The 22,104-nt window shown below is 40.8% G+C and overlaps 2 protein-coding genes across 3 annotated transcripts in view; one reads left to right on the top strand and one right to left on the bottom strand.

Moving 5' to 3' along the window:
• The window catches only part of LOC308331277 (CASP8 and FADD-like apoptosis regulator), a 265,394-nt gene that overhangs the window by 157,146 nt on the left and 86,144 nt on the right, over positions 1 to 22,104 (top strand). The gene's annotated exons all lie outside the window — the stretch shown is intronic.
• stk39 (serine threonine kinase 39) overlaps positions 4,168 to 22,104 on the bottom strand; it is a 32,819-nt gene continuing 14,882 nt past the window's right edge. Inside the window, exons 12-18 of one of the 2 annotated variants that reach the window (XM_080786633.1) lie at positions 21,993 to 22,022; positions 21,541 to 21,597; positions 20,402 to 20,463; positions 13,226 to 13,278; positions 12,536 to 12,604; positions 11,978 to 12,068; positions 4,168 to 4,340 (exon numbers count right to left, since the gene is read on the bottom strand). In XM_080786633.1, the coding sequence (XP_080642759.1) occupies positions 12,016 to 12,068; positions 12,536 to 12,604; positions 13,226 to 13,278; positions 20,402 to 20,463; positions 21,541 to 21,597; positions 21,993 to 22,022 (324 nt within the window). In that variant the 3' untranslated portion in view covers positions 4,168 to 4,340; positions 11,978 to 12,015. The remainder of the gene's footprint in view (positions 4,341 to 11,977; positions 12,069 to 12,535; positions 12,605 to 13,225; positions 13,279 to 20,401; positions 20,464 to 21,540; positions 21,598 to 21,992; positions 22,023 to 22,104) is intronic. The other variant, XM_080786632.1, reaches the window with a different exon arrangement.

The raw sequence follows: 22,104 nt of genomic DNA, 5'->3' as shown, positions 1-22,104 counted from the left end.
GGACCTTTAGATCTTCAGTCTAACGCTCTCCCAACTGAGCTATTTCGGCTTGCAAGTGTCAAATCCAGCATTTATTTTTTACATTGACTGTTACTTGTTACTTCTTAAACAAAAAAACTCATAAAGTTTTTCACCCAGGGAGATCAGCCTAAGAGTCATAGGGTTTGCTGTACCTCATTTCAACTGGCGAAAGCCGGGATTGAACCAGGGACCTTCAGGTCTATCAGTCAAACGCTCTCCCAACTGAGCCATTTCGGCTTGCAAGTGTCAAATCCAGCATTTATTTTTACATTGACTGTTACTTGTTACTTCTTAAACAAAAAAAACTCATAATGTTTTTCACCCAGGGAGATCAGCCTAAGAGTCATAGGGTTTTCTGTACCTCATTTCAACTCCTGAAAGCCGGGATTGAACCAGGGACCTTCAGATCTTCAGTCTAATGCTCTACCAACTGCGCTATTTCGGCTTGTAAGTGTCACATCCAGAATATATTTTTCAATTGATTGTTAGTTCTTAAACAAATAAACTCATACAGTTTTCCCCCAGTGAGATCAGCCTGGGAGTCATACGGTTTTCTGTACCTCATTTGACCTGCTGAAATCCGGTTCCATTTGTACACTGTCAAAGTCACTAACTAATACTATCAACATCCATCTATTCTATATACCCTCTACAACAGTGGTTCCCAAACCCTTTCTTGTCAAGGATCCCCGAATTTACACTTTATTAGCCCGTGGAACCTAACCCCAACCCTAACCCTAACCCGGCTATAATCCATGGTCAAAAATGATGAAGTGATTTTGTCTTTTTTACAAATCCCCGTTTTTACAGGCCATGGGCTATAGTCCATGGTCTCGGAGTGATTTTCGTCTTTTTTTCAAATCCTCAAAAATGATGAAAAACGGCATGCTAGTGTACCCTAACCCGGCTATAATCCATGGTCAAAAACGATGGATTTGAAAAAAAGACAAAATCACTTCCTGACCATGGGTTATAGTCCATGGTGTCGGAGTGATTTTCGTCATTTTTTTCAAATCCTCAAAAATGATGAAAAAACGGCATGCTACAGTACCCTAACCCTAACCCTTGATCGTAGGAGATAGTAATGTAGGACTCTACAGATCAAGTGCTATCCAGTCATAAAGTTTGAACACTTGAAGAAACTACTACAGAAAACTGGAAACACTGCATCCTATCTGTAGGAATGAACAATCGACAGCAGGGGAAAACAGAAACAGGACGGAAGACAATGAGGCACAAGTGTGGCCTACATGGGTCACATATAATTCGCCCAGCTGGTACCCACTTAAGGCCCAATCAGATCCCAGTTCAAACCCATATAGGCAAACACAGGTGGCGCACACATGGTTCTGAAATAAAATGGCCCATTTGGATACCACCTAAGAGCCACTTAGAAACCCGCAAAAGCCCATATGGGCTAACACGGGTGGGCCCTTTGTGAAAACTGGGTGCACGGCCCACTCGGAACCCATGCCCATAGCCCATGTCAAAACCCAAGTGGGGCCCAGATGGACATGTTAGCTGGGCACAGTCTATTTATCTACCATTCTCTCTTTCATTCTCTCTCTCGCTCGTGCATTATTATGCGACCCATCCCATAGCGTGTGATTAATGTGATTTGAACCTCTGGCAACGTGCAGCCGTTTCGGGCAGGACAGGTGGCCTAACCCAGTGATACTCAACCTCAGGCCCGCGGGCCACATCAGGCCCGCAGGACCATTATGACTGGCCCACCAATGAAAATCTAAAACAAAAGAAGAAAAAAAAAATCTGGAAAATGAAATAAAAATAAATAAATCTGAATGAAGTTATCTTTAATTACATTATTATAAGTAATACTATTAGAGTTGTACTATTACTCGAACGAAAATAAAAGCTTGGGGGGGGGGGGGATGCAATGCAAATGAAAGACATATACTGTGTATCTCTATTCCCTGACATAATTTTATAGCTAAACGGACAGAATTCTATTTTATTTGAATGATGAAACCCAGCTGCCATTAATAGTTGGAAATGGAAATGGAAATTGCGGAAATTGTGGAAATGGAAATTGCGGAAATTGTAATTGCGGAAATTGCGGAAATGGCGGAAATGGAAATTGCTGAAATTGCGGGAAATGCGGAAATGGAAATTGCGGAAATGGTAATTGCGGAAATTGCGGAAATGGAAAAACACATACTTGTATTAAAGGTTAAACTATGCCTTTTACTTTCACCAATTCCCTCAATTGTACAATTTTGTTAGTCTCAGGTTCGTCTCATGTTTAGCCAATTACTGTATTTCAAATAAATACTGTGAGAAAGAGCCCAATTTCAAGCAAAAACGTAACCATGTGTTCAATCAATAACCAAATAGGCCATGCATACTTTAATAGCAATTCTTTATTTGTTGCTCCTAGGCAGAAATTTGAAATTGGCTGATTACATAGAGAGAACAGGGATAATATGCTGACATGGCATACAGTATACATACTGTACATAGAAAACACAATAACTTACCTCTCAAAATAAAGAATTTAGTACAAGTTAAATTCACTACTTCAGTACTGAAAAAATAATTTAGAGCTACTGGACTTGTTTGGATTAACAAATGGCTCATGAACCTTTCAGTAGTTACCTTTGGGTTTCATCTGCAGATACATTGTCATACAGTACTGTGTGTGTGTGTGTGTGTGTGTGTGTGTGTGTGTGTGTGTGTGTGTGTGTGTGTGTGTGTGTGTGTGTGTGTGTGTGTGTATGCGCGTGTGTGTGTGTGTGGGAGGGGGTTATTGTAGTGCAGCAAGACAGTAGTAGAAATTGTCATGAATTTGTCTCCTAGCTCAGTTTCCGAGACTGCATCAGCCAAAGCTGATTACATAATAGAGGCTCTGTTATGGTTTAGGTGACATTTATCAGATGGTAAAAGCATACCATTTAGAATCTACTCCCAGGTCTAAGCATTAGCTTGTCAGGTGCATATATACTCTGCCCAAACATATTTAATACCACGTCCTCTTAACTTGAGGATAGTTTATTTTGAACTGTATCAACTGCTGGAATTTAATGTTGTTTGAAATGGTTATAAGCAAGTTCTGCTCTTCACGGTCTCACACATGACCTACTTTTTCAGGCACAGAAAATGAACAAGGCACCTTGAAGCATCAACACTGTCATTGGAATGATTTGCAAATTATACATGGGATCATTCAGGTCTCGTTTTTCCTCAACTAAACTTTAGTTACAATTCAACAATCATCCCTTCTTGTCATGGGCATACATTTACACAGTAGTATAGTTCACTCTCTTTTAAGACATTCATTATATTATGAAAATGTGCTTTTTTCTTTAAAGTAAAATAATTCTTACATTCTGAATGCAGGATGAAATACAGACCGCTGGGAACATCTCAAATAAGTGGGTCTGGAAAACAAATTTGGTTTTCACTGTGGCAACAAAACAGTGCAAGGAAACAAAACAAAATACATTCTCGTTTCAATAAATAACAGCTTGGCTGGATGTAGAGGTAACATTTAAAGGAATACTCCACTGTTTTTCTTCATGGCTTCATCAGTAGGAGTAATAATACTGTGCTGAGCCCATCAACACTCTGTGCAGCCAATCTAAAGCACTGTAGAACTACAGTCATTCACTCCTCTGCAACTAGGGTCAATAGTGTCCAGAACCACGCCCTTACAGTGAATTATGGGTATTGTAGGCTCAGACAGCAAAGCTCCACGTTCAGAAACATTGAGAAACATCTTCTTAGCCAGTATTATATATGTAATCACAACGTTTTTTGTGTCGTTTGAAACATTTAAAGTGACAAATGAATTAATTTAATTAATTTCGAACACTGGACAATTCCTTTAAAACAAAAATATATAATAATAATAATAATAATAATAATAGTACACATCCAAAGCTACATCTTAATCACCTGCTTTTGCCACCTGAGTACATCTTTAGTTTCCTCTGGCCTTAATCCTGACCCTGGGTTGTGCGCTGGCCGGTGGAATGTTGTATAAGGTGGTAGGGTATAGGTTAACGGCAGCAGAGGGGCGGTGTGCAGGGAGCAGGATTGGAGCTGTGACTGGCAGAGTCTGCCCTCGGGGCAAGAGGAAAGGCTAATGTGCGTGTTCGCGGGGTGGGTGTTGGAGGCGGGGGGGGGTGTTGGTCGTTGTGAAGGGCGTGGCATGGTGCTTTCCTCAGTCCGTCTGCCCCTGAACTGTCCTCCGTCTCACCTGCTCTTCAGCCACACAGAGTGCATCAGCTAAGGCTGAGCTGGGCGAAGCCGATCAGCTTCACTTCGTCTGGGATCTCCGTGTCATCACAGCCGGAAGCCTGGGATGCGGAGAAAGGAAGGCATAGGTGGGGTCACAGGGGGCTCACGGGGCTTCAGGTCACATCCTGTGACTCTCCCTTCCATCAGCAAAACCTAATCCTCCCGACATCCGCAGAACAGCTGTGCTGTAACAACTGGGATTAGCCGATGGATTCAACCTATTTACTGTGGTAAGCTTATTGTTTTGTGGATTAAGGCTTTTCGAATCATTTGATTTTACATTCTGAAACTTTGAGATCAGCCTGGAAAAGTACAGTAAGTTTTTGTTTCGTTTTTTTTGTTTTTGAACCTCGGGCCGGCACGTTTAGCTACTGAAGGCTGCCATGATGGGAAGATGCACTGATGAATAAATTGATTAATAAATTGTCTCACTCAAATTCATATTTATACAACGTAAAAAACTATGCATTGTGGGAGTACAGTACGTACAAGTCTTTTTTGATTGTCTGTTTGTACTTGTGGTGGTGACGGACTGGTGACTGTGGTGAGACTACACAGAACCACACTCCTCAAATAGCTAACTTACTCACCTACTAGAAGTTGAATAGATGTCACAGTCTATTTATCTACCATTCTCTCTTTCATTCTCTCTCTCGCTCGTGCATTATTATGCGACCCATCCCATAGCGTGTGATTAATGTGATTTGAACCTCTGGCAACGTGCAGCCGTTTCGGGCAGGACAGGTGGCCTAACGCCTAACCAACCTTTAGTGATTGCTAGTGCAGCGACAAAGAACGCCCTCCCCTGCCAGATTCTCATCCAAGAACACAACCAACTGTATTTGTTGGTCGACCGACCAAGCCACAGTCGTAAAGGAATCAAACTGCAGTCTCCATGGCGGTGAGCAGGAACTTTACCTCTGCGCCACCCAGACGCCAAAGAGCAGTTACATTATTTTGAAGGTTTAGGTGACTATACTGTAACCAACAGGATTATTTAGCGTACTATGTTCTATAAATAGCAGAAACAAACATGAAAGGGAAAAAAAACTTTCATGGTTTGCAAGGAAATAGCTATGAGATGGGTTGTTTAGGATTACTGCCAGTTTACATTTAGCAGAGTTCACCCCTAAACTTAACAACTTACAACTTCAAATTTATTGACAGTTTCACCTTCCAGTGACTGCATTGTCTTGCTACATTTTGAACTAATTATACTGGTCAGTTGCTTCTCACAGAGGCCATATTACAGGCAACGTGCATTCAGAGTTGCCTGAGTGGTCCCTGAGAGCTGATCAATATCACTTTTTCACTCAGCTATCCCCCTGTGAAAGAGTGTGAGCCAGTAGCCTGATGCCTGCAGGGCCTCCAGCAATTTACACCTGATCAGGGATCACGCGGATCAGTCTCTGTGCAACCCTCTGGAGGGTCTGATGGATATACAGCACTGAGCTGTACTTAAATCTAGTCCCAACATGTCCCAAGCAGTGGTCCACTGTCCACTAGTCACTAGTGGTCCATAGCAGAATTACAAGTGAAACATCATATTAGATCTTAAAATACGTTCAGTGTGGGGAAAACAGCTTTAAATGAATTGAACTGTTAACAGCTTGATTAAACAAATAGCAAATAGCAGATCTACTAGCTCACAACACGTGATGTGAGCTTGTAGATCGAAATATGCTACTGGATCAGAACTAAAAAAGATTGAGAAGCACTGATCTAGTCCTACTTAGAAAGCTTACTGCGAATGCTGTGACCTCTCGTTTAGTTCGGTCGTAAAAGCTGCTCGGCTGGTACCTACACATTAAATCGTCCCAGTGAAAATATATGGATTGTTCTCCAAGCGAGGATAATTATTCTCTATGTCTGGGTTTTGTGTGAAGCTGCAGACATAATTCTTCGTTTGGGTGAGGAGTCTGCATGGGAACAGAATCGAATGCTGAATGAACGGCAGTGCAGTTTCTACAGTGTGAGCTTGTTGGACGGCTAATTTTGATATTTTTAAACATTAATTTTAAGTGAAAGTAAATGCGGTTAATGTGCGTCTGTGGGTTTTATACATTTTGTAACCATTTTGAAAACTGAAAAGACTAAATATCACATTGGATCCACTGAAACACTGTTTATTTTTCCCTGTTTCCTGAAAAGTAACCATTTTGGACAATACAAGGTTTTCGTCCAACGGTGACGATATGAAAGACAGATAGTGTTGATAACTACTCTATCTATCTAGCGAGCCTGCCACTGCCCTGAGCCTACAGCTGCAGCCTGGCTCTCCTGAGATCCCTCCACCTGTGACATTCACCAGCTGCTGATGAGATGAACATGGCAGAAAGGTCTGAATAAGGTGTACTGTAACCTGACAAACAGATGTTGTTTACCCACAACTTCAGAAACGCTGCTGCTGCAACACTCTCAAGTTTTGTCTCAGAATTTGGACTGCCTTTACATGCAGAGGATGTCAATGACATACAGAGGTGAATGCAAGGAAAAGACACACTGTGCAGATAGATAGTTTGCCACCTGGGGCTCACCTGCGGCCCACCTAGGACCCAGGTAGAACCCACTTAAAGCCCACACGGGTTAGCCCAGTTAGGACCCACTTGGGTCCCACATAGAATTGCCACGGTGGGGCCCACCTAGGACCCAGGTAGCACCCACTTAAAACCCACATGGGCAACCCAGGTGAGAACTATCTGGTGCCCGCTGACATTTCTTTATGGGTCCCATATGGGTATCCCACCTGGCTCCCACATAGGTAGCCCACCTCTAAACCACATGGGACCCACGTTGGCGTGCTGGCTGGGATAGTGTGTCTAATAGATAATATCAAGCAACATAAGAAAACTTAGTAGAATCCATGTGTGTGACCTATGCAATTAAGTGTTCCTGTAAAGTGCGTGTTTTGTATGAAGCTGTACAATTAGCCCTTCGCTAAATCCCACCCCAAAAAGCGATTGTCCAATGCCAATCCAAATAGTTTAGCAACTGTTGCTATGCATGCAGGTCAAGCTTTCACCACCTCATAGCTGTCAATGTTATTTTGCATGGCTGTGTTGTTGAACATTTACACAGCTTAATGTCAGGAAAGTTACACGACTGACCCACCCAGGTGATGGCAATAATACTAATTACCGTAGTCTTACTATGCAACATGAAAACCGATTCCTTGAGGAATCCAGCACAGCGATAGTTCATTACGACATGGAAGGCAGGATGCCCCCAATCATTCGCTAATAGTTAATTAATATATACTCCCACTAATTAGTCTGTCTGTTTTCTCATTTGCTTCAAGCCAACTCACACACACCCACAGTACATCAGGCGGTTCATTTAAAGCAGAAATAACATGCATTTTAAAACTGTTTTTAATATTTAATATCATATTGTTTATGTCCCTCAAACTTATTTCTAATGGTTTGAGCCTCAATCACCACTCTGATATAAACAGTCCTTGTCATTTCTTTCTGGACTTTGAAAGCAGTTTTAGTTGCAATACCACAATGTCCTGAGGTGGTGGGGGCGCTGATATGCAGATTACTTCATATTTGAGTCATTATAATACTGATGCTAGATAAAACCAGGCTTGTTTCCATTCCATGCCAGCTTGGAAAATCAACAATGGCGGAAATTGTAAACAAAGTGGAAATGCAAATTTGGAACTAAAGACTGAACAAGAGGAGGAATTATAGGGTGACATTGATGACATCACGATGAGGACAAAATCAGTTGAGCTATTCCTGAGAGCAATTTCCATTAAAGCACCCATATGATATGAAAACCTGATTGTTATTTGTGGGGATAAAAAACACATGGGAGCCCCAAAAACACAAAAGAAAAAGTTGAATGTTATAGGTCCTTTAAGTATTCTCTATTCTGCGTTCAATCTACATGAGATGTCAGTCTTCAATTCTCTCCACCTCCCCGGCCTCCTCCCTGTGAAATTTTGTTCTGTAATGGGTTTTTTATGTATTTATTTATTTATGTATGTACTATGATATGTGATATGTGCCTCCCTGCTTGACACTCAGCATCAAGGGTTGGATTGGGGGTAAGTCCCTGCGACATATTAGCGTCATGTCAAGGGGGTGTACATGTACATCAAGGGTTGGATTGGGGTTAAGTCCCTGCGACATACTAGCGTCATGTCCAGGGGGGTGTACATGTACTGTACATCAAGCTGCCCTGCGACATACTAGCGTCATGTCCAGGGGGTGTACATGTACAGAAACAGGAGATAGATCATGGCTAGACAAGGCTACTTATGTGGTATCCAGTTCTGTAATGGGTGATTCTGTGATTATAAGTGATTTATGAATTGTTCTACAGTAGGCTATATGTGGTATTGTATCTGGCTGTGGTATATATGGCATACAATTGAACTTATGTTGTCATGTAATGTCTTTATCTTGTACTCTGCTCTAGGGGGTTGTTGTTGATAACAGATTCTGTGTCTTGTTGCACAGGTAATGAGCAGAGCCACACCACCAAACTAAATGCAATAGTTTGGAATAAATGGTAGTGGTCAATCCTGAGATGAGTTTTAATGGACAAATAAAGTATAAAATGATCTACCCTGCATTGTTTGTCACATGCTCAGGTCGGGTGTTGGTCTTTACAATTTTTATTTGCTTGTGTATGGCATGCGTGGCTAATGGCTATTCATCCTAGCTGTTCTAATTCGACCGCTCCCATCAACAACCTGTGTTTGCTGCAGATCAGATGGAATGGAATGGAATGGAAAATACTTTATTAATCCCCGAGGGGAAATTTAATTCGTTACAATAGCAGCAACAGGCAGCCAGCGTTACGCAGCGCCAGCGGATTTAGTTTGTTGCATGCTTCCCTGTGTGGAAAGAAACGAAGATGTGGGCCTATTTCTGAGACACTGAAACAGGCCTCAGAGAATCTAAATTTAGCTACTGTAGGTACATTCATTGCAATAAGTGTAACATTTAGGTCAGTGGTTCCGCAAGTGGGGCCCAGGACCCCTAAGGGCCCCTGGGGGTGGTTCCAGGGGGTCGTGTTCTGCACACAGGCTCAGCTCCACAGTGTTTCATTTATCTAAAACAACGACATCCACTAAACAACGTTTCGGCCATAGTAGGCCTTCATCAGGTGACAGACGTGCGCAACCTAGTAGGCTACTCATTTTTCACCTGGTTCCAGGGGGTCCCCAGCAAAATTAATGAAGCATTAATTATAGTATAGCATCAATCACTGTGATGTCACACTAACAACAACATTCACTTCTGCATTAATTATAATTATAATTGCATACACAGGGGTGTAGTGGTTGCATGCACGTGCCAGCCAGACTGTGTTGCATTCTCATCATTCTCATTATGAGCCATTCAATGTAGCGGGAATGGGTGACTAACTTCATGTACTCATCAAGCCAAGTAAAATTTAACGGAAATCAAAGGTCAAACTATAATGAATATTTGTTCACATTGCGCACGTGTGGGTATGTCACAAAAATGTCATTCCCACTGTAAAAAATAAACCCCCACTACACCCATTGAGTGACTACACTGGACTTAGACATCATCTACCCGCAATAAAGAAGACTTTGTGATTTTGTCTATAAAGGCTACGGTATTTGAAAATAGTCAATCTGCAAGCTCACAACACGTCACTTAATTTTGTATATATATTTTTTTTTAAGTGGTGCAACCACTTCTACAACCAGCTCGCAATGTCCGTGTACCTGTTTGTTTGTTTGTGATGTACGTCAATGAGCACGAGTGGTGTGCGCATGCGTGCGCGTGCACCACTGGTGTGCGCACGCACCCGCACCCGTGTGTGGATGTTGTTGCTACATAGCGTCAATGCTAGCGAGCTAAAATATAGCCATCCTTGCTCTAGAAAGCACCAATGTTTCCATCTAGACCACCGGATTATCAGCAAAAACCTCCGAAAATCGCTCTAATGGACCAAACCACGGAGAGCTCCGTAGATTAGGAGTTATTCAGCTTTTAGAGAGGGGAGTTGCGCCACTTGGTTCACACAGGTGTGATTTTTTGTAACACTTTAACAACACAAATCTTGTATGGGCCGTCCCTGGCACAAAATATTTCAGATCCATGGCCAAATAAATAGCAATCTGGGGGTACTTAACTCCCTTCCTTAACTTCAATAACTTCCCTGCTGTTGGGGTGTCTGACTAGTGGGTGTCTGACTAGTGAGTGTCTGACTAGTGGTTGTCTGACTATTGGTTATCGGCTCTTAGCTTCCCAAACTAACTCAACAGCACCACTTTAGCACCTGTTGGTACCCTAAACATACAGTACAGACTGTAGGGAGGGACAGACATTGCTGTTCCTTTGAGTGGCTGCACCACTGTAACAGAGTGGTCCTCTGTTAATTATTCTGCACAGCATATTGGCACTTTATTAACTTGCACAGTTGTATTTTGCAGTCATGATTTTATTGTTGAATACCGTTTCCTGTTTAGCTGAGACGGCGCCAACGAGTTCCACCTGGGGAAATGCTTAGTGATTAACAAACATGAGGGGCAAGTGCAATGTGGGTTATAGATTCAATATGTTTGGGAAGTGCAATAATGTGGAGTTATATTGTTGAGGTTTGATTGAATGCCTAACGATTGCCTGTGATGTGTTTCAGTAAGGATTGGGCTGGACCATGTCAGGATAGCAGGGGATGATAAGATGTGCTGTTGTGATTGATTATTTATGTTGTAGTGTGAAGGACTTATTATATAACTTGTATAGTTCATGTAGTTCACAGAAACGTGTACATTTGTATGGTTTAAGGTTATTTATTTATATGTATTTATTGTATGCACTTATTTATGGTATGTTCTCATTTGAAGATACCCTGTAAATGGGATAGTCCATTCTCATTATCTCCAGCTGGGTATAAAAGGCTGCCATTTTGCCAGGAGTAGACTTCCTGCATTTATGCCAGTTGGTAGTGCTCCTTTGGTGAATAAACATACCATTGGTTAACCTTTACCAATGCCTCTGTACTCTTTCCCCAGTCACTAACTTGGTCATTCCTACAACCACTCAAAAATAAAAAAGTCACCCGAAACGTTAATATTGTAACCGCAAGGCAGCAACGCTTTAGTTAATGAGCTGTGAATCGTTTTGATGAAAACAAATCACACCCGTGTAAAGTGAGGGGCGCTCTTATCATCATACATCATACTGTACATCATCTAATTCCGGCCAATCACAATTTGGGTCCTCACCTTCGTCTTCAATGTTTGTTTACGCAATCTTTGTGTTTACACAAACACTAAAAACTGGCCGTTCATTGTCAATGGCATTCAATGTTAGTGTTTTCACAAACACTCACAATAGCCATTCATTGTCAATGGCATTAAATGTTTGTGTTAGGACAAACACTCAAAGCTGGACATAGGAGGGGCTGGCGCCCCTCAAAAACTCAATCTGGCAAAATAATCTAAGATATAAATGTTTTAAGATTTCAGTTAGCATGGCAGTGGGCGACGGGGAAGCATTTTACTGACGGACCATAACCTAGCCGAAAGTCAGTAAGTGAAAGTTTGAGAACCACTGATTTTAGGTGTTGGTCCTGCAGAAATAGAAGCATCTCATCTCAGTCTCACTGACCGTGACATAAAAAGAGCAAAACATGTACGGTATGGTCAACTGGGCTATCTTAAGACGGAAGGTGTTGTGGCACAAATCATCTGGAAACTCACCAGTTTAAAGGTCAATACTTTGTAGGTAGCGGGGTCATCTACAATCTTCTGAAGGTTAGCAGCAACTGCAACAGTAATATAGAGACAGCTTCTGAAGGGCACACACACATACTATACATTCATGCCTCAATACAAAACAACTTGTATTTGTGTTGACAACCCTGACAATCTCTATCACTCATAAATAGTCATATTATCTAGTTTTAACTTTACACAATACTGTAGAAATACGTTCAGAGATTAATCTCATATGAAGTCAGTTATATAATATGTGATGTGTAAACACATTTAACATGATTGATGATAATGTACAAATCGGTATGTTCAGCAATTCTGTTGATGATGATGTTGTTGAAGATTATAAAAATGCACTGTATACTAAAATAACTGATTACACAAATACATTAATGAAAACATGAATCAGTCCTCCGGCTCCTACCCATGGTGATTTATCACTGAATCATTGAATGTGATTCACAATGTACCATGAAGGCAAAAGAAGCTAATGGTGTACATTTAAGCGACGGCATTTACAGTTTTACACAAATCAACAATTACCAATCGAAACATCTTGTCCACTGACAAGACCAGCTGAAAACAGCTCCTGGGAAACACCATCGGCAGTGTCTGTTCAGGGAATATAGAAATTAAATTAAAAACAACACAAGTATGTCTGATAATAGACAACACCATTGGCATTGGCCATAGTCACACTTAATGAAGCCAAACCAAAATCAGATTTACTTTTACGGTATGTATGTACACAAGATGTAACAATAAATTACAACCTTGAACCTTGAGCAGTCATTTTGCTCTTACATCATAAGCAGAATAAACTGTGGGAGAATGGATCCGAAAGATAACAAAGTAGGAAGCTCCTCAAATGCAGCTAAATGTGTATTAGTGCTATTAGTGCAAACATCAAGGGATTCAGTATGCACGCTGAGGAATAATAATAATGCTACCTGATGTAGAACATTAGTTCGAATAGCATTTCCTGGGCCACTCGTACTATAATGACAACAGTCTACTCTATTGTGTTTCTTGCTTTTAAAGTGCTGTTTAGGGCTGCAACTATCCAGTATTTTCTTAGCGATTTGAAGAAGTGAAAAGCGAGTTTAAAAAAACTATAATTAGTTTTTTTATATATAAAAAAACTTGAATAGATTTTTGTATATATAATTGACAAGCTCTATTTAATACTTTGTCTTACAACAGTGTGGCATCCAGCAGAGGCTGAGCTCTTACCGCGACCAGGAGTGAATTCAAAGCGGATGTCATTCAGTTCTTTTCTGGAGTTCCTGCGGAGGGTGACATAAGAGAGTGTGAAAACAATACCTCAGGTGGCACATTCTGCATGAAGAATTCCTCTATTTATTGGATGTCTCTCAACACTTCACACTCACACTTCCTCCCCGGTACCGGGGAGGAAGTGTGAGTGAATCCACATTATTAGTATGGCCAAAGCCAGGCTAATACAGTAGGTCACTGCCTGGTTCTCAATGTGGGTTCCAGAGACCCCCAGGGGCCAAATGGACCCTTACTTGTAGATTGAGATTGCATATCAAACTTCTTGAAATTAAAACGGTTGATGGATCACTGCTATAAGTGATGTTGCCACACGGCAGGGGGTTGGGGAAGCAGGGGCTCATGGCTACTGTACATGTGCAGACAGACACGCAGCGCCGCCATGTGATCTAACCACTCTGCTTAAGAAGAGTGATGAGGAGGTGAAATGTCCCAGCTGACCTGCCTGCACACATTTAACACAAATGGTCTTGAACTGAACACAGTCCACACACACACACAAAACACACACACACACACACACACACACACACACACACACACACACAGCGGTCCCACGTGCAAAACAAAAGGATGTGTGTGACACTGTTGTCCTTTGAAGTTGAAGGACGACTTCACCCATTGTCAACCTACAGTATCTTCATATAATTGGTCCTTACTAATGCTCATGATAATATTAAACCTGTGTCAGTGGAGGGCTGTGGACAGTTCAGAAACCAGTGACATCATCGTTGTTTTTCAAACAAGATTTTATTGTATGTTTTAACCTAAGAACAATGGCTTCCACTGGTAGGCGGGTTTCTGAACTGTCCACAGCCCTCTTCTGAGGAACAGAGGGGATAGACAAAAATGGTGCCATATTGTAATAAGAATTAACGAGGACCAATTATATGAAGATAGGTTGAAAATGGTTGAAGTCGTTCTTTAACAAAATGTGTTGTGTGACAACAATCCACAGCCTTGGAATATAAATTGGATATACCTGTATACAAACATAAATCACCCTACAGTACTGAGCTCAAAGTAGGTAATTGGTTATGTCAGGGAGCTATCATGGGGAAATTATGGGCATTAAACTGGTCTGTGAAAGCCTTTATGATAGTGTGTAAAATCTGCCTACTGTAACAGAAAAAGCAAGTCTTTGACCTTCATAAATCTTTAATGAAGTATGAATGACTTTATATAATCCTGCAATCCCTGCGGCAAGCAATATACAGCTGGATTACGAATAGCCTTATTCTAAAAGCCTAATTTGTACAATTCATCGTGTGGCTATGTTGCTTGCTGAAAACAAATACAAATTAATACGATTCAGAGGTTAACTAGAACCACCAGGAAACTTGTAAACATTATGCCTCAATAGTTATATAATATCGAAATGATGAGCAGTGCAGTAGTGTAAAGGAAATATCTGCTCAGCTGTTTCTCCTGGATAACTATTTCAAATAGGATCCTTTACATAATAGTTGTGTGTTCAACTTAACTGATTGCAGTAGCTACTGTAATTGTGTACACTATTTACGAATGGTAGCCAGGGGAACTGGGGTGATTCATTTAAGTTTGAACGCAAGCAGGATAAATCAGTTATCTAAGTCATCCCTCTCACCCGTGACCCCAATTTCAGATGAGAACAGTCCCATAAGTTAAAAGAAAACCCACCACATCTGTAATTGGTTTGTTAGTGACGCCATACAGAGACAGTAAAGAGCATTCCACACCAAGTACTATAACTATAAATATGTAGTTTTAAACGTGTGCTCCTCGAAGCGCATGTCTCCACCAGGTTGGGTTGCCCGCAAATGTCAGTCATAGCCAATCAGAATTGGATATGAAAAATCGGACGGTTACATCTTGATCATATGACTTAGTAGTACTTAGCCATGATTCATGACTCTCGTATTCATACGAGAGTCATGACGAAACTTCACCCTATTTTTGGCACTTGCTGCATTTACAAGTTTTCCGTATATATAAACATTCAGATTTCAAATATAAAGTACTCACATTTTGTCTCACGGGTGTTAGTTAGTAGCAGATCCAGCGATTAGAATTTCTGCATCCCGCGTTGTTTAATAAAAAGCATTTTTATCCGAGCTGTTATTTTCCCATTGGCTTTCAACTACGCGCCCCTATCGGTAGGGAGGAGGGTGGCACTCGGTGTGTTCGATATAGGTACTCTGACCGCCCTGCCAATACAGACTAATAGGCGAGTGCGCTCCCGGTGTGCAACTGTGGATTTCCCAAACGAACCCCGTTTGAAAAAAGTAGCCGGGGCGCTCGGACAAAAATGCTTTTTATTAAAGAACGCGGGATGCAGCAGTGCTAGCGTTTGGGCTGCTACTACTGTTAAACTATTAAATATACTGCTACTACTATTAAATATACGGAAAACTTGTAAATGCAGCGAGTGCCAAAAATAGGGTGACGTTACGTCATGACTGTCATGATAATCATCATGGCAGTCATGTTTCAGGGCTAAGTAGTACTAATACTAAAAAGTGTTGTGGGCCTAAAGGTTATAGAGCTACCATGAGGCTGATTTGGAAAATTTGGAGTAGAGGTTTTTCTTTGGGCAACTGTTGCAATGCGAAATGTTGTGAGCTTGGAGATCTGCTATTATCACCCCAGAATAATAACACCCTGCAGGTTTCATGTGGTTTATGCTGATTTATGCGTCGTGCAACACTGTCAAGCGCCGAGAATAGCCGATCTGCTATTTAAGGTCTGCAACACTGCCATACAACAACAGAGCATACATTTAGCATTACACTGTAGTCCTCCCAAGAGATCAACAGCCATCAGATGACATCATACAGTGTTGGAGCATTACGGCATTAGGAAGGAACTAGGATCGATAAGGACTGTTATTCAAAGGTTAGGTTTAAGGATCGCCTCAGTGGTGTCCGATTTGAACTTCAACCGGGATGTTTAACAGGTGTAATTGGAATGGTGGTCTTGGTGAAGCTATGCAAGGTACATGTATCTGGGTTGTAAATCCAGATACCACATGAAACCTGGGTGTTATTAATTTGAGGATTATAGGACTTCATACCACAACTTCAAACGTGTCATCATGTTTCCCTTCTCGTGGGGGGATATAATGTTATCATTCCATCAGAGAAAAGCTAAGTCTACACCTTGGCTGAACTCAAAAAGCATGTGGGATGACTCTTTATGCCCGTATTGCCCGATGCATCGGTCAATTGGAAGCTTACCCCAATTCTTTTGAGGGTGAAGTGTTTGCAAATGCAAATGTGTCACTTCAGGATTGCACTGTTACATACTGAATGTGCAAATCCAGAAAGGGTAGGAGAGATCTGCACAGCAGTGCATTACAAAATGTCATCATTCATCAGTGGTTCCCCACGGGAAACCAAGTGATGTTTGTCAGTACAAAGCATTACGGTCTGTTGACAGTAGGACTGATCGCTATGTTTAGGTAAGCAGGCTGTAGATCTTTCTGAGCACATTCAGCCCAATTTGAGGTCAAGGACTCAAGGCCAAACAAACAGATGGCCCACTGTACAGAAAACACACAGGTGCCTTCTAAATTCTATATCACAATGACGAGAAAGCAATTTCTCTACACACTCCAGCAAACACAATCAATACAAGTCTGGGGGAGAATCCACTGTATGTTCGATGAGAAAATAGAAAGCACCTCAGTCCTCCAATCTTGACAAGAAATGTTCACATGACTGAGCGCATGCTGAATGAGGTAGAGTTGAGGCAATCCGTTTTCCCCATTGTAAATTAAAGCAGATGTCAAGCTTCCACACAGAAATCAGAACATTATTGCATTTAAACTCTGACTTCTTTATCAATGATATGAGCTCCATTTGGCTCACCATCAGTACAAAATGTTGCACTGCTCTTTGTACCAGAAAGGGACACTGCCACCCTATGGACAACTGTTTTGCACAGCAAGATCTTTTAGGAGCTGCAGTGTCACTTGCTAAATACTAACTTTTCTTTAATTTCACAAACCAGCATTTAATAACTAGGCCAGGTTAGGGAACCATTCATGTTATTTCTGAATTTACTTGTTCATCCACTATTAGCTTCATCATACCAATTTCACCATTGTAAAGTTATGAGATCTGATGCCATCATGACAACATCTGCAGGTCTATTCTGTTGGTATTAACATTTTATCTTGCTAATTTTCACATATGGCACCGGAGGAGAAACAGGATAGTTATTTTGTATTATTATTTTTTAAATACAAGACACATATATTTATCGTATTAATTGGTATTGTTTAACTCCTTCAAGCCTAATTTATACTGCATCATAACGTATCGTTCATTAAATTCACATTCACACGCGCATGGCACAGGAAACCATGCATGGCAGATGATGGCACCAACCTACTGTACTCATCAGGAGCGATTAGCGGTTCAGTATCTTTCTCAAGGACACGTTGACACCGAGCCAGGAGGAGATGGGGAATTGGGGATCGAACCAAACAACACATTGCACGCTTTACATGCTGAGCTTATAGAGCGGCTATTTGTTCTGCGTGATACGTCATATGACAAAGTGCCGTATAAATCAGGCTTCAGTGATTAACTTTCCAACAATCTGAATTCACTTACTGTAGTTACTCCTGATATCAGTCCACTCAGTGGATTGACAGAGCTGAAAAAGCCCAACAAGCTCAACACAAATTGTGTTAAAAAAGAGATAATCCTCATTACTGATTCTACAGCGTTCCAGAAGAGGCTTTTATAATGTTGGACTAGAACCAAACTTCGGTTTTACTGAAAAGTCAGGAATATGGTCCAAATGGGCATCATATTTTCTTTATTTGATTCTCTAAGGGCTAGTATTTAAATACCTTGACTGAACTAAATAACATCTATTAAAATACAAGTACTTATTGTACAGTACTGTACCTGTCTGTATCGTACGCAGTCTCATTGGCTAATACCAATGGCTTTGATCTCCAAACTATGGAAACACTGCCATAATTGCCATTGAATAATAGTAATACTCAAAAGGAATGCAGTCTCTCTTCAAGCACACATATAATTACATACATTTACTTGAATCCTATAGTCAGTCTATGCCTGGAACATCTTGTAATAACAGACACCTTTTAAATTATACCAAAGAATTCCTGTTCTTCAGTTTTCAACGACTAGTCTTACAACCTGCCCCCTAATCTTGCAATTAATTCAAACACCTAGAATCCATTGACCAAAATTCTGGCTTTCAATAATGCCTGCACTAACTCCTACAATACCGTATGTCTGCCCTCAGACAGAAAGTTCGCTGGGCCAAAAAATTCCATGCATGCCAGGCAGCAACAAATGGCAGTATGCCAACATATTTTCCAGTCCTATAGAGTTCTAACTAAGTCATCACCATGATATCTCTTGATCACATGGATGCAGTTTGATTGGTGTGACAGGAACTGTAAAATCTGATGATTCATTTGCACAAACAGGGTACTCTCTGATATAGTGCAACAAATCATGGTTGGTGTTGGTTTGCAAGTAAATAATTCTACCGTACATGAACTGATTGAATTGGATTTACCAAAACATATTCCAAGCTAGTTTTGAGCACAGTCAAAGGCTGTGAAATGTTACTAATGTGATCCGGCCTGCATACAACAGTATCTTGCTACTGTATCAAATGTAATGTAAGTGTTGGCAGTCGGTTACAATTCGCCAATGCATAGAAATCCCATCGCTAATACATCTACGTCGTACTTCTATAGAGCGTCGCAGTCCCGCCCCCTTGAGAGACCTGGAACATAAATCCCTGTTCATTTTCCTCATAGACTTTTCAGAAAGTATTTATTTAAAAGACGTTTACGCCGCGGACAAAGCCAACTCTTGTCGTGACAAATCATGACAATAAACACAATGTTTTGGGCCAAACAAAGAATTATTAAGTAGTAATTATTTGTTTGGTCCAAAAAATTGTTGTGTCAACCCTGACATAAGTTAAGTCAGGGTTAAAGCAATTCCAAGCCAGAAACAAACAGTAACATCTGTGGTAATGTATTCATTTAATTCTGAGAATGCAAAAAAAGGACCTGTACGGATCAATCTTTTTGCACTCTCAGGTCTAAATGAACACTCTGGATTTAATTGGAAGTGTAGCGCAGAGAGTGTGTGTGTGTGTGTGTGTGTGTGTGTGTGTGTGTGTGTGTGTGTTCCACATATTCTGCCTGGGAGGGTCATTCAAACATCTGTTATCTCATCGACCCAGAGGCTGCTCCACACCCAACTCATCAGGGAGCTGAACGAGTACGAGTATAGTACAAGTGCAGTACGAGTACAAATGGAGTACAGTACGAGTATAGTACAATACGAGTGCAGTACGAGTATAGTACAGTATGAGTGCAGTACAGTACGAGTGCAGTACAGTACGAGTGCAGTGCAGTATAGTAAGAGTACATTACGAGTATAGTACAGTACAGTACGAGTGCAGTACTACTTTGGCATAATATATTTTATGGAATATGCTTAAATGTGCACGGCTTTGTTGCTGTGAATGTGTTAACAGTAACTTCTCATTCAGGCCAAGGGAGAGCCAATGGAGTGTAAGACTTAAACTGAGGAACAAGGCATCCATAGTCATGCAAGATCATCTTTCGAATCATTAAAGATCACTGGGTCTGAGAGCAGGTTGTATGTATAGGTCTTAGTGAACACAGGGACTGTTATGTTAGGATAGAGACTGAACTGCAAGCTACAGAAAATAAACCTTGGCATGCTAAATATTAAATCACATTGGAATATCCTATTAAGGGGAACATATGAGGGGTGCAACAGTACATTTAAGTAATCAACTGTAATGTTTTGTTTTGTTTTTTATCCCACAATTTTGCAAGCCATTTTTTCCCGTGATAATAATGATTGATGACAAATTAATAATCGATCCATTAGGCAAACATTTTCAAAAGCTCTCATGAGCGATGATATGGCCCATAATTACATTTTTACATGGACCATTAACCTTTTTGACCCAAAAGGTAAATCCTTTCTTCAGGGCAGCCTAAAGCAACCGCCAACTTAAGTGTCATGAAAATCCACCCATCCGTTATTGAGTTATATTATTATTCACATGCACACACGAAAGGTTGGGATTGACTCTCACCTTAGCCGTAGGACCATGTTTACAGCACCTTGGATGTATGGAGCGTTCTCCAACTCTTCTCCCTGCAGGACAGAAAGAGTGCAATCAGGTAAAGAGCTGTCCACATCAAGCACTACAACTGGAACTATATCATTCACCACTGTCCTTATTATCCTGTCCTGTTATAGTTGTGGCATATGCCATCCAGTTGAGTTAGCCTTTTTCTCCTTTTCGTTTTTTCATTTTTCTTTTTACAAACAAAAATGAGACAACCTAGAGATGTGCATAGTTGAGCTGTGTTTTCAACACTCACATTATTTTAGTTGTTTTGGGGTATTTGTCAACTAACTATTCTGGTGGGGAAAATATGTTGATAGAGTGAGATACAGAAATTATAGACGCTCACACAAACATCCTCATCTTTAGAGGTGGGCAGTAAATATGTTACATGTTCAGTACTTAACTTGGGTAACTTTTTAGATTACTTGTAAGAGTGGTTCAATGCACAATACTTTTTACTTTTACTTGAATATTATGTAAGTATTGGTACTTGTATTGGGCTTTTCCCCCAATACAAGTATCTGGTTTTTTTCTTCTGTCTTTCTTTGTTTTCTTCCACCAAATGTTCTGTCACATGACTCTGTTTCATTATCAAACGTAGCCAAGCAGTCACATGACAGCACAAAACAATCTATGTGGGCATGTTTTGTATGTACTGTATGCAGTAGCTGATCTACACAAGCTCACAATGCATTACAGCACGACACATTGTGAGCTTGTACACTAAATAACAAATAACAGTAAATCAGGCATAAGATTGCCCTGTTCCTGACCGGGAAAATAATGCGACAAGCCTTTCTGGCCACCTTCACTGTCAGACACAGGGGGTACAGTCCACCAATACTACTTTGGCTCATTTTCAAAATGGCAATAGCCTTGGAAAATGGCAGTGAGTCTTTTAGGAAAGAAACACCCAGGCAGTATGCTGTCACTGCCATCCAGGCAGCCATTAGTTATTACTGCCGGTGAGAGAGTCTCTACATGCGACTGACGTGCGCATGCACGCACGCACACAAACAAGAAAAGGGAAAATGTGGAAAAAATTTGAGCATCAAGGTCATTGAATCGTGACAAATTAGCACTGCTATTGTGTCGTTCACCTGGGGACGCTGAATGGAAAGCCCTCCAATGGGGACATTGTTGGCGTTCTCCTCATTCTAAAACGAGAAGGAGAAGAAAAACGTTAGAGGCATTGCATGGTCATCCATGGTCAGTTCCAAGCCATCTCGTATTTACAAAAGATGGGAGTTGACACAAAACTGAAGCAATTTCTTCCAAGGTGTCTTTTTACAACGATGCACTCCTGTCATATTATCAATTACCTGTATACAGCTTAATTGTGTAGTATGACACAATGTGTTATTAGCTTGTAGCTGTGTTCATTTTGACAAACAACACCCTTGTGTGGAGTATAAATTAAACTTAGCCTACCAGCAGATATGCATCGTTAATGAAAAATCTTTTTTTATAGATTATTTATAGTAATCAATTGTGGGATAAAAATATTTTCTATAATGTAATTTATCATTATACTGGAAAACAACAAACTTACATGTTCGGTCTCTTCTGTGACCCTTCGTGACTGGGGGAATAGCAAACACAATGAGGTTACACTCTTAGTTTCAACAACAGTAAATTGATTTATTGTTTCGACACATCAAAAT

This window comes from Protomyctophum bolini (assembly GCF_963924005.1).
Source record: "Protomyctophum bolini genome assembly, chromosome: 16".
Taxonomy (NCBI): Eukaryota; Metazoa; Chordata; class Actinopteri; order Myctophiformes; family Myctophidae; genus Protomyctophum; species Protomyctophum bolini.
This window is presented reverse-complemented; position numbering and strand designations above follow the sequence as displayed.